General features: G+C 46.5%; 1 protein-coding gene across 3 annotated transcripts in view; it reads left to right on the top strand.

Annotated features, from left to right (window-relative positions):
- Positions 1 to 470: 470 nt before the first annotated feature.
- Positions 471 to 13,538, top strand: part of kcnb2b (potassium voltage-gated channel subfamily B member 2b) — a 71,266-nt gene continuing 58,198 nt past the window's right edge. The window contains exons 1-2 of one of the 3 annotated variants that reach the window (XM_018754002.2): positions 471 to 764; positions 2,464 to 3,144. In XM_018754002.2, the coding sequence (XP_018609518.2) occupies positions 2,563 to 3,144 (582 nt within the window). In that variant the 5' untranslated portion in view covers positions 471 to 764; positions 2,464 to 2,562. Of the gene's footprint in view, positions 765 to 1,833; positions 1,881 to 2,124; positions 2,160 to 2,463; positions 3,145 to 13,538 lie in introns of those variants that run through there. The other 2 variants (XM_018754003.2, XM_029254955.1) reach the window with 2 other exon arrangements.

Here is a 13,538-nt window from a genome sequence, read left to right as displayed (position 1 = left end):
TGGTTTCCAATGCAGGACCACACTTCTCAGGCACTCAGGAAATATGAAATATGAAAGTGTCCCCCCCCCCCACCACCACCACTCGACTGCGGAGGGTTTGCGCTTCGAAATAAATCCCCGGGACCGCCCCACGGCAGAGGTGGCGCGCGCGCCGGAGCTGGAGCTCCCGCTGCCTCGGGGAGATGCTGGAGATGGAGGAGAGACGCGTTTCTCTCCCTCTCGCGCCCTCTCTCGCGCCCCAGCGCGCCGCTGTCCTCGGCCACGCGCGAGCCCAATCCAATTAGGCTTCACCTCCGGGGGGCGGTGATGCGGCTCGCTCGCCCTCCGCCTCGCCCAGTCCCTGCGCTGTGTGCGCGCGCTGCGCGTGCCGCCCCGCGCCGTGCGGCTCGCTCGCTCGCTCGCCCGCTCCACACCGCGCGCCTGTCCCCCCCCAGTCCCCCTCCCTCCCGTCCTTATCGCGCGCGCGGCATCTGCAGACAACGCGTGGAGACGAGGGTCCGCGCGCAGAGCGGCGGTCTTTCGCAGGTTCTTTATTTTGACACCATACTTGGATGTCTTTTAATAAGCATTCTGTTGTATGTACATGACAATATTTTGATGAGCAACATGATGAGGAGAGCAGAGCCACTCCGCGACGCTTCCACACAGAGCGCGGACTGAGTCCTACTAGCCGCTCGGCACAGGGAGTCCCGAAGCCTTTCCGCTCCTCGTTTACTGTTCTCAAAAGAGCGGATTTTATGCGAAAGGTGGTTCGTTTCGACAAGGTAAGACACGTGTGTTCCGTCTGCGCTGCTGACAGTCATCTGCGGGATGCAGTGTGAGCGTGGAAATGACACGCGTCCGCGCTACTTTAGTGGAGATGCAGAACTCTGGGTTCACTCTGTACTGTATTTACACGGTTCCACTGTGTTTAGACTGATTTATATGACTTACGTGTATGTACACATTATAATAATAATATACGCTGCCAAGGAGGACTGCGTTTGGTCGTTGACATCAGTATCAAGAGGAGGCGTGTATTTTACACTGTTAGGTACAGCACTGACTGTGATTTACTCCAGGGGGGAAAAAAAAAAGAGAATCTGTTAGAATATTATAACATGAAGAAAAAAATAATCTAGAAGAGCACAGAATAATAATTTTTTAAAAATAAAAAATGCAAAAAAGGTCGACTGAATCCGTTTTTCACAAGTTTGACAGTATTAATTAAACTAAGCCATCTATCGCTCAGATTAACTGCGGAGCCCTTGTGCACCCAACCCAGCACATAATAATAAGAATAAGAATAAGAATAAGAATAGATGAATAAATCAATCAAGATAAATGCTGTCCTGCGGGCTATTTTTCACGTGTTTTCACGTGTTTTTCACGTGCTGCTTCACTCGCGCTTCAGCCCCTCCGTTAGAAACCCGCAGAAAAGAAGGAGTAGAAACTGTTGCTCGTCCGGATACATGTAACATGGCAGCGATCTGGGGTTTGTGGTTGAAAAAAAAGAGAGAGAGAGAGAGAGAGAGAAAAGGATCAGCGTACGTGCTTAAAATACTGATGGACACAATATAACCCGTTGATAATGTTCCTCGCGCTCATCCATAAACGACACATGAGAGTCGCGCTCCTGCGGCGGCCGCGGAAACGTGTCATAAAACAGCTGCACGAGCGAAGCTTCTCACTGCTAATATATACGGTTCAGGACTTTCACGCGCTAATTTTTTGTTCCCTCCTTAAATCTGAAACGATGGAGAACTTTTTTCCAGGCCAGGCTGGACTGAGCCGTTATCCTGTGTGACTTTGTCTTATGTAACAACCGTAACCTTGAGGAGATAAAGCGAGACGCGCGGCTCGCGCGCGCTCGCCGCCGCAGCCACCGAGTTAATACCACGGTAAGTCACAGGTGACGACGAAGAGGGTGTTTCCAGTATTTGGGGCGGCGGAACCCGGTGCGTGATTGCGCTGCGATCGAACCCAGTGTTGTGAGTTTTAAATAGCGCGGCTGTTACACAAAGCGCCCCATTTGAGGTAAATATAAACTGGATAAAGAAGAGTGCGTGCTGGGGATTTACTGCTAAATATACAGGCCGTTTTAAGCCTGCCATGTTTGGAGTGGAAAGTTAAGGAAATGTTCCTGTGCGAGGAAAAGTTGCATGTGTGACAAAATGAAGGTATGTTGGTATTTCCATGCCCCCCTCCCCCCACTACCAGTATTTGGTGGGAAGTTCTTGAAAAGTTGCACTTGTTACAATTCACAAATTTCCGACCTGTGTTGAGACATTTAGTTACAAATTTCCCTCGTGCCACACAGTGAGCTATTCTATGATTAAGAAAATATATACATCAGGTATGTGTATGTATATATATTTCCACTTTTTCAGGCTTCTGTAGTAACTTTGCAAGGCAGTGTGTCTTGTAGATCATGCATAATAATTTTTTCTTCGATTAGTTATTTTTTTTTTTGTTTCATTTCAGCCATGGAGGGACTTGTCTAAAGAGGATCCAACATAGTTTTTTTCCCCCTTTTTTCTTTATTTTTCTTTCTGGCAAGCAACATACATTTACCCATTCATTATGGCGGAGAAGCCAGGCTCTGGATTGCCGAAAAGCAACCCCAGGCCTGCAGGCTCCCTCCCTCCGGAACCCATCGAGATCATTCGGACCAAGGCCCGGTCCAGGAGAGTTCGCATAAATGTGGGCGGTCTGAACCACGAGGTCCTGTGGAGAACCCTGGACAGGCTGCCTCGCACCAGGCTGGGCAAGCTCCGCGACTGCAACACCCACGAGACCCTGATGGAGGTCTGCGACGACTACAGCCTGAACGACAACGAGTACTTCTTCGACAGGCACCCTGGGGCGTTCACCTCCATCCTCAACTTCTACCGGACGGGCAAGTTGCACATGATGGAGGAGATGTGCGCCCTGTCCTTCGGCCAGGAGCTTGACTACTGGGGCATCGACGAGATCTACCTGGAGTCGTGCTGCCAGGCGCGCTACCACCAGAAGAAGGAGCAGATGAACGAGGAGCTGAGGCGGGAGGCCGAGACGCTCAGGGAAAGAGAGGGCGAGGGGGAGTTTGATAACACCTGTTGCCCAGACAAGAGGAAGAAGCTCTGGGACCTTCTGGAGAAACCCAGCTCCTCAGTGGCTGCTAAGGTAAGGCCCTCCTCACTTTGGGCCTTGGCTTTTTTTTAACCATAGCTCTACATCTCTCCTGCATCACAACTCTTTAAAAGAACTAGTAGCAACCACAATACCAATAAGATACTGAGGAAATCAAAGCTAAAATGTCCAGTTTTCCACTCTGTCCTTTCACCCAGTTGTTTTCTGTTTCACGCTGTAGTTAGAAAGCGTTAAAAAAAAAAAAAAAAAAAAAGAAAAATCAGGAGCACTTTCTCTCAGACTACTTGGAGCTTGAAGATGTTCAATACAGCTCAAAGAAAATTAGGTTTTGCTCTCCAAAGGCTGGTGTGAAGTTAGAGGCAGCATCTGTTAGAAAGTTTTTGGCCACAGGTCTTGTCAAGGTAGAGCGTAAGCGTACAGACATGGGTCCACCATCACTGGGCAAAGCTTCCATTTCTGCTGCTTGTCTGCATGAAACTGCATCACGCACACTTGGAGTATAGAATGCCCAAACCTTCAACAATTTAACAACAACAGCGGTAATAAACGTTCAACACGCCAAGGAGTGACGTGGCCTGTTTGATGCTGCAGCTTTTCGGTTCTTGTCTTCGAGTTTCTCTTTGGAATTGACGGCAACAAGAGGTTGTGAATTATTGTATCAAACCAAATTCCTGTATTCGGGTGGACATATTTTTTCATCAACCTGCATTTGCCAGCAGCAAAATCAAGTTTGTATCATTACATACTTCACATTTACAGAACGGTTATTTACAGGAGTGCTTTAGCTGCAGAGGTTGCAGTACTCAGTTGTTTAGCAGGACCAGAAAAAGTGTTCACTCTGACACATTAATATGTGTACAGCTGGATTTGAACACAGATAATTTATCTGCAATAGTGATGGCAGACTTTGTGTTTGAGTTGTTTAGCTTTTACGTCTGAAAGCGCTGTCATCGTCGAGGACAAGTCTCACAAATCATTTCTATCCCCCTCATCTGTTCCCAGAATATTGCTCAGTTCCTCTGAAATCCACTGTAAGCCCTTCCTAACAAGTAACACGGCGATGCAGTTGCCAGAGGCTCTGCCCTTTGTTGACGGTCCCTCTGCCGCCACACTTCCCGTGGGCTTTCCGTTCAGTTGCTGGCAGTGTCATTACCCCCAATTTAAGCTCTGGAATCTTGACCGTGCAGATGCTGGCATATCTCTGAGATCATTCCCGGGGGGGGGCATGGATGTTGTCACAACGACACACCAGTGAAAACTGCCATCTCTTTTTATTCAGTTCTTTCTGCGGCTGAATATTCTTATGAGTTGCTAATTCAGACGCGGTCGGCAGAGCAGACATTTCACCTAAAAAGATCAGTTTTTAATGAATTTTTCAGCTCTCCTGAACAATACTTATAGGCTGTAGAAAACTGCCACGGATATTTAATATCCATTGTCCAGAGCACACAAGGGCCTTACGCTCATGGCCAACCAGAATAGAGCAGCTCCTAAATCTTGCGCCGCTCAACATAAGTCATCCGCACCATCGTGGAATGCTGATGAGATTCAATCACTCGAAAGTTAAGATGAGTCTTTCGGACAGTGCTTAAAACACCATGGGATAATGTTGCCCGCCGGGAGAGTATATCATCGAAACATCCTCTTGCCAGAGATGCCCCACTCCTTGTTGGCACTTGAAAAACAGCCCCCACCCCCCTTTCGCCAAGTGGGACCACAAAGATGTGGCCCGTATTGCACTGGGCCTTGTGTGATACACATGCCTGTTACTGATGCTTTTCCAGAGGTATAACGTCACTCACTTTGTTGCACATTCGCTTTGTTCCACGGCTGTCGCATGAATCACGTGTGATTCAGCCTCGGCATCGTTCCTTACTTGATTTACGACCTCGGCTTGTGAGTCAAAATATCAGAAAGTGTTGTAATCTTGCTGAATGCATGGCATTTCAGAAATAACACGCAGCAGAGTGCTGAATAATTTAACAAAAAGAACAGCTTTCGTGATTTTTTTTTTGCGTTTTCCAAATATTCATATAAATATATATTTTTTCCTTTCACATATACACCTGCTGTGTTTATGTACTGTATGTATATGTTTGTATTTGCTTACTATACCCTTTGTTCAATATACTCCCTTTTTACAGTGAAAATGACATTCAATTATTTCTGTCCCGTCCATCCATTTTCATTACTTTAGTCTCACTTTTGCAAGATGTTAGAAGTAATTTAGGGGGAGATCAAAATACAGCGCATTGATCGGTCTGCTGTTTATCCATGGCTGAAAACCAAACACAACATCGGAGTTACACAAGCCACTCTGAACTTGGAAAAACCTTCTTCTGGACTCGCTCCACGTCGGCGCCTCCTTCATACAGGGCCATTCGTCTCTCCAAGCTCGCTCTGACGGGCTTCATTTTTGGCAGCCTTTACAATCCTACCGAAGACCCTGCTGAAGCCACCGGGCGCCGTGCGGCGTCACCTTGGAGGCACGCGGACTCAGGAGTGCTCGGACATTGCGGTGGCCAGTCGGCATGCGGAACTGCTGTCCGCCCAGGCCCTGGGGTTTAAATCTGGGCGCTGCTGACATTTGCGGGTCCCTTCCGTGGACTGGCATAGTTACATGTTTACAGCTTGTGGTCGAGGAAGAGGCAAGTCTTCCATAGTAGAGTGCAGCCCCAGAACACACCCTTCTGCCCCCCGAGCCCCTCGTTTTTCCCACACATGAATAATGGAAGTAGCAGCCAGCCCAGGGCTGGTCTCTCTAGCGTGCTGCTCTCAGTTCACAGCCTGAGTACCCAGCAGCCCGATGGGCCAAGCTGTGCCCTGGAACCCCCACCCAGAGCCTCTATAAATAGTTAACCACTTAATGAACGGCAGCGGTAGGCGCGGGTACACCTGAGGTGATCTCTCAGAAGGACGTCGACGAGGTGCTTTACTATTCACCTCCGTGTAGTGGGACACATCTGGGTTGTTCTCTTCCCTTAAGTTAGGATTTGTTCCTGTAAGTGGGACACAAAATCACTGCAGGTCCAAACCAGAGCTTTGCACTTACCGAATGAAAATTCATGAGGCTGTAATGAAAAATATCTGAAAATCTGTACGTATTATAAGTTGTCAGTATAACAAGCTGATATGGGGTGCAGTGTCTCGGAAATAGAAATGTTTAAATAATTAAAAATGAAACGGTGTGGCTTTCTGTTTGTGCTGGAGAGTAGAAGTCAAACCAAAGTACATGTGACAGGGACTGACCAGCGTTGGCGTCGAAGCTCTCGGTGCGATGCAGCGCTAATGAGAGGAATTTTAACTCGGTTCCCTAGCCATCGTTAAGGTTACCGTGCCGGGGGACAGAGCGCTGAACACGGAGCGTGAGGTTGTGCTCTGAGGTGCAGGCACAGCTGGGTCCTGAAAAGAGAGAGGGATAACGATTTCCCGGGCTCTCCGTGACACCGTCCTTCAGCCAAGTTGAAAAGCACAGCCTGTCCTGAGTCCTCCCCCTTCTTACCTGGATTACTGTCAAGTGAGGGCAAAGAAAGTGGAGGATTGGTAAAAAATTTTATCAGTTTACCATGTGGCCCTCAGGCTACTTCTGGGCGAAACGAAAAGTCGTAAAGGCAACAATGACTGTGAAGTGGATGTGTATTGTGTGTTACAGATGCCCAGACTCACTCCTGGAAAGGGATCCATTAGTTAGTTTTATAAATGACTATCAAGAAGTTTTATGAATTACCTTTAATCTCTTCAGATGGAATGCCGACATCAGTAATCCTATTCGTATTAAAAAAGTGCCTGTCTTAATTATTGTTCATTAGAGATCCCACCTATCCAGATATAGGTCTTTTAGGGTGATGATGATCCTGAGGAAAGGGGTTCTTCGGAGCCACATTTGTGCACACATCATTAGAAGTATTTCAAAGACCTTCAACGTCTTCGCTATTCAATGCTCCTATTTAAAGGTTTGGTCTCTTTGAATATTTTAAATTTGTATGTACTTGCCGGGTATGAGTCATGCTGCCTCACTCAGAGGATTATGTGTAAGGAGGATATTTTATGTACAAGATTTCTTCATGTGACTTGAGTGTGGTGTCACTGAAATATGAGTTCACCTTCTTTATTCCGTGTTACATACAGAACCCTTTCGCTCAAGTCATGAGTAGGGTGACTAACAGGTAACCTGCGTGGGATGCTGGAAAGGGTTGCTGGCAGTGGTAATGGCCTTGTTGTGTATTCATACGGGGTCTACACCAAGTGGCATTGTCGTTTGTCTACGGGGTTTGTGTCACAGCATGCTGCTGCACCAAGGAAAATGCTTTTGTGCATTTACGTTTATTCGTTCAGCTGACGCTTTTCTCCAAGGCAGCTTACAATGTCAAGGTTACAGTTGTTACAAGCTTACACTTATTTACCCATTTATGCGCTGGGTAATTTTACTGCAGTAATTTAGGGTAAGTACCTTGCTCGGGGTACTACAGCTGGAGGTGGGGATTGAACCTGCGACCTTTGGAGCGCTAACCACTACACTACCAGCTGTTCCCCCGGCAGAGGGAAGCCTCTCTGGGACTTAGCGAATATTCAACAAACACAAGTTGGTGTGTGCATCCGTCTCAATAAATACCAGCCGTGGGATGGAATGCCAGCTCCAAGGCATGCCTACAAAAGGTCATGCAGCTTTGTGCCCGCACCACTCCAAACGTAACGTACTTCAACAAAGAAAAAACCCGGAGCGAAAAAATGTTTGAGTTACAAATCTTCTTTGAGTACCTGCTCTCGTTAATCAGTTTATATTCAAACCTTGGCTTATATGTAAACCGAACCGAATCCACACACACATCTGCCATTATCAGTATAAATTTTGTCAGGGCCACGATAAACTTTTTAGTGGATATCCATTACAGTGGGACAAATGGGTCTGACATTTGAAATGTGACTCGAATCTGGTTACACGTCACACGTCAAGAAGGCTAATGAAATCTTCATGCCAAATGCTGTTCCTTTTCCAATCTAATCTTCCTCCTTTTATTTCATTCTGCCACCATCTCGAGAAACGTTTAAGCCTGCCTGAACTTTCTAATTAAGGAGATGTTTCCCAGCCCGCATGCTCAGATGGTGGTGGTGGTGGTTCATAAACACGACCTCAGGTCCAGCGCTGTGATGAAGCAGCAGGGAGCATTATGCTCCTGTTGCATCTAATGATGCCAAGGCCAGTGCATTACTCAGTACGGCAGTGTCCTTTCCCCCAGCTTGGACGGAGACGTAAAAGACGGAAACTCCATAAAAGCTTTCTCAGGCTGTCGCGGCAGGGATTTCTTCCCAGCTGGAGGGGCAACAAAGCAAAGATATGTCGAACTTTGGCAAACGAGCAGCACGTCAGTATGATCTCAGAGTTTACCCTGAAGACCTGTGGCCAGCACATCACCCTAAAGTGAAGCGGCGAAGTCACAAATCCCATCTGGATCGAACGCTGAGGCCTGTGCCGCCCTCAGTCAACTAGTCACATCTCCCAAGTCTACAAGCACAGCATCAGCACTGGCAAACCCTTCCTGTCACCCTTTTGTAAACTGCAGTCAATGCTTATGTAATAGATGTTGGCAATTTTCAGGGAACGCTATCAACTGGTTCACTGTATCGTAGTGCGCGGCGGACTGGGTTCGAATTAGGCAAAGAAGGATGCACAGACGGCGTTCGTTGTAAACGTTTATTGGAACACCAGCACACAGTGAGAGGCATTGGCGTAGCAATGGAAATAATTCTCTCGGTCTAAGGACCCCTTCTCCTCAAGCTAGCCTCTGCAGCCTTTTACAGTCTTTTTACACTGCTCAACAGGTACTCACTCCCTTATAATCCCTGTCAGCCCCCACAGCAGTTGAACAACAGTTTTACATTTTTCCCAGAATTCTCAGCTATTTACAGCAAAAACACCTGTTCCCGCTCGAACATGACACTCCTCAGTAATGCAGTTCATTACAATATTCAGGCTCTGTTTTTTATTTATTTATTTTTTTATTAAAATATACTTGACTCTGGCTGCATGGGCTCGCTGCATCAAAGTTGCCACTCGATAAAAATGGCTACAAAGGCCTGGCTTGGCATAGCGATATATTATACTTAATGTGTTATCTATAAATGTGCCTGTTAAGTTGCCATTTGGAGGTTCCACTTTTAAATTGGACCGGGAATGGCCCAACGCCCTCACACTTTTCCTGTTCATGGGGATCAGGATTCCATATCATCTTCACTGCCGCAGTGTGATAGTTTTGTAGCACTTTCCAGAGGGACATAACGGGAGCAGGCAAGCCTTTGCGTGCCCCATTCTAAATCCTCTTTAACCTGCTTTCATAATCAGACAAGAAAGGACCCATTAGATTACAGGTACTGCGGGTCCTTTGGCCTCCACAGTTTCTTTGATGGGAAAGAGAGTTTCGGAACCCGAGTGCCACCAGATAGCTGATATTTCATACAGCAGAACAACCTCAGATGGGCTGTTGAAGCAGAATAATGGGCCATCATTGAATAAAGCAGTCACCCACGTCAAATGATCTACCAAATGTTCATGCATAGTACTTACTGTCATCCCCTGTCTAGGTTTATGAAAATGTATGGCATGAATCATGGTATGGCATGCTCCTGTTGAACGGAAAGGGCGCCACACATGACACAGCAGATACCGAGTGCATGTGTGAAATATGCTGATTTTGTAGGGTTAATTCCCTCTCTTGAGGGCTTGAGCAGAAAAGGATGAAGTGTATTTTCAGCGCTCAACCACAAAAGACCACAGAAGGTTGCTCTCTCAGGAGGCAATGGGAGACTGTGATGGGAGCTTGGAGACTTGTGGCGGGATGATGGAGCTCACTGGATGATGTATCTGCAACTCAGCAGAGACATGACTTGAACATTGCTGGGCATTCCTACTGTCATTTTCTATCTTCTTAGCATTAATGCAATGAAAGTTCTGCATATTTAGACAAAGGATGGCTGTACAATAATGAACTTAGTGGATGATGAGTGGTATCGTTCTATTCCACATATTTTCAAAAGATGATGTGTGCATGGTGTGAGAAGCAATTATTTTGATTGGTGGACTGCAGGCTTCGTGAGGCAATTTAAAACTTATGTATATTTTATTCATCCGATTCCACCTACAAAAAAAGTGGGTTGGGGATAGGTATCACCATGGGTATCGCTGTGGGCAACAAGGGGTAGAGAACCCATGTCATTTCACTCACCCAAAAAAACACAATCCATTTTGTGTCCCCCGAGCCTCCTTGCCACAAATAGCTAATGCTTCCCAGCAGGGATTTGATTTGAACCCAGGTCCCCACGTATAGGCAAGGGCAATTTACCAACATGCCTCTGGGGAGACAACCCATGCTTCCTGTTTATAATGATATCTACTGTACACTATTCATCGCTGGAGTACACATATATCTGGGCAACAAACATGCCAAATGCTGGAAAGTGAATTAGGATTTGGCACATTGGTGTATGGAGATTTATTCATGCCGGTGCTTCTTGGGTAAGTAGAGTAGAATAAGAGAAATGTACTTGTAAATAAAGATGCTTAATGCACAGATGGGCAAACAACAACACAGCGCTGCAGCCCATACAGCTTCTCTGAGAAACACCATTAAGGAGAAGGCTCCAGTGTAACGTTAAAAAAAGTTTCTTGTGTTTTTTTTCCAGTAGAAAGGACGGTGGGGTTGGTGAACACGGTCTTTCCCCTTTACGACTTTTCGTTGCAGGCAGAATTGAAGGGACTTAATTAAATTTTCCCACAAAGGCAATTCAGAAATGTCAGTGTGATATCCGTGTGGCACACTTCTGTCTTGCAGCAAATGCGAGCCATCCTCAGAGGTATTCCGCTGCCTCACGGCAAGGTCTCCTCCGCTCCTTGAACGCGTGCGGGGGCACGAAAACATGTGCGGTGTTTCCCCCAGGAAGGAAAACACAAGTGGCCTGTCTGTCCACGTATGAAGGAAACACTCTGTTACTGACAAAGGGATGCAGAAAGAAAGCAAGTGGTTAAGGGACTGGGTTTGTGGAGAACTGGGAAGGATGTTGCAGGTTCAGCTCAACCTCACGAGTGACTAGTCAATTAGTTTCAACGTGTTTGAGTGCATGTTCCATATCGGTTGCTAAACCTACCACTAATTTAATCAATGTTTCTATGTTATCAATAGACGGCAAACAGTGTATGGTTACGGTACAAACCGTGAAATATCAAGTTAAATGTATGCACACGCGCACACATTGTCTGAAGCCGTTTGTCCCACCCAAGTGGGGTCATGGCGAGCCTGGAGCCTAACCCAGCAATACAGGGCGTGAGAGGCAGGACTCGAACCCCAGACCCAGCAAAGAGCAGGCACAGGCCAAACCCGCTGCACTGCTGCACCCCCCCCCCCCCCCAGTAAAGTGTATGTATTTCCAATATAGCTGCAACAAAATGTAAAATTCCGAGTTGAAGCAAACATCACCGACTATAGTGTTCCATCTAAAATAAAACAATATGCAGCAGAATATTAGTGCTAGCATTAAATACTCCTGTTCATACTTTAGAATTTGGGCAAAAAGGGAAGTGAACAGAAGAATGATACTGATTAAATATATTTGGTAAAACAACACAACTTTATTACCTTATAACTCACACACAGTGGCTGAAACTGCTTGTCCTAAGCAGGACCGCGGTGAGCCAGAGCCTAACCTAGCAACACAGGGCGTAAGGCTGGAGGGGGAAGGGACACACCCAGGATGGGGCGCCAGTCTGTCACAAGGCATCCCAAGCAAGACTCGAAACCCAGACCCACAGGAGAGCAGGACCCAGCCAAACCCGCTGCGTCACCACACCACCCTAGCTTACGACTGTTAACATTACACAGTAGTATAAACCAGTTCATGTAACACATATTATCGTTGACCTTTGTATGTGTAAACTTTTTGCAGCATTACTTGTGTTTAATGTACTTCGAGGAGAAAGTAAACATAATTTCTGCTTTATTGTGGTATAGTACAGGGACAAACAGTGTAAACTGCAGTACTATTATTCATCTGGTGAGATGTTCCACTATACAGTGCTCTCATAAGTTAAGAAGGTAATGTGTTCCTGGAAAACCCTTTATAAGGCGAATTCTTGTAGCTCGGAGACATAATTAACATTAGTTTCAATAGTAAAACTTTTATGCATTCCTGAGACCCATGACTGGCACCCATTTATTCCAAAATATCACCAAATTCAGTTAAAGATGACAGTTACTTCAGCTGTTAATATCAGTTGTTATAACACATTGCAAATGTAAATGTTATTGTCCAGTGTCACGGAGCTGTTGGAACATGTGCAAAATCCAAATTTGGTTCTCTTAAATACAAAGAAATGCCTCTTAAGCTGAAGTAGGGGTATTAGATGAAACTCTTCACAAGGTGGGGGGCACGGGCCCTGCTCTCTGGTGGGTCTGAGGTTTGAGCCCTGCTTGGGGCGCTTTGTGATGGACTGGTGTCCCGTCCCGGCTGCGTCCCGACCCCTTCCAACCTTGCACCCTGTGTTGCCAGGTTAGGCTCTGGCTCGCCGTGGCTCTGCTCAGGACCAGCAGTTTGTGTGTGTGTGTCTGTCTTCACAAAGTCCAAATCTTGTAACTCAAGTGGATATACCTCATAGTATGACTGTAGGGTATGAAACCAAGGACCTTGTCCTGTTACAGTGGACAATAATGGAAATAATATGTTAATAACACACACATTGGTAGAAAACTGCTTGTCCCAAGAAGGGTTACAGCGAACCAGAACCTAACCTGGCAACAAAGGGCGTAAGGCTGGAGGGGGAGGGGACACACCCAGGACGGGACACCAATCCATTGCAAGGCACTCCAAGCAGGATTTGAACCCCAGACTAGCCAGAGCGCATGAGCTGACCAAACCTGCTGCGCCACCGTACCCCTGCACATAAATAACTAGAGAAAAATAATTAAATGATAACTTTGGAGAAGTTCACAACAAATTAAATGTCATTCCCAATTCTGGAGAGCACTGATACCCGACAGTAAAAAATGGTAATGAAGGCTTACATGGTGTCCACGAGACAGTATCTGGAGCAATGTGTGTACCGGCAATCTGCAGCCTAATGCGGGCTGTCACAATCCATGCCTCGGGGCTCGTAATGCTGGGTGTCCATTAATGGCCCCGTTAACCTGCTTTGTGCTTCGGTGAGTTGGACCACCACAACGTAGGGTGCAGGGTGGTCGTTTTACGCATGCTTGCTTACATTCATGCCTCCAGCGAATGGCAGCAAGAAATCTTCAGTCTCTCAGTATTTCTGTGTATATGTGTGTGTTTGGGAGCTGGGGGTGTGTTGGCTTTTCAAGGTTGAGAGGGCTACAACATAAATGGAGAAAATAGCCCACTTTGCCCTTCAGTGTATCCATCGTGAAGGACTTACAGTATGA

Source organism: Scleropages formosus, chromosome 9 (genome assembly GCF_900964775.1).
Source record: "Scleropages formosus chromosome 9, fSclFor1.1, whole genome shotgun sequence".
NCBI classification, from domain to species: domain Eukaryota; kingdom Metazoa; phylum Chordata; class Actinopteri; order Osteoglossiformes; family Osteoglossidae; genus Scleropages; species Scleropages formosus.
Note: the sequence above shows the minus strand (reverse complement) of the source record. Positions and strands in the feature narration are given on the sequence as shown.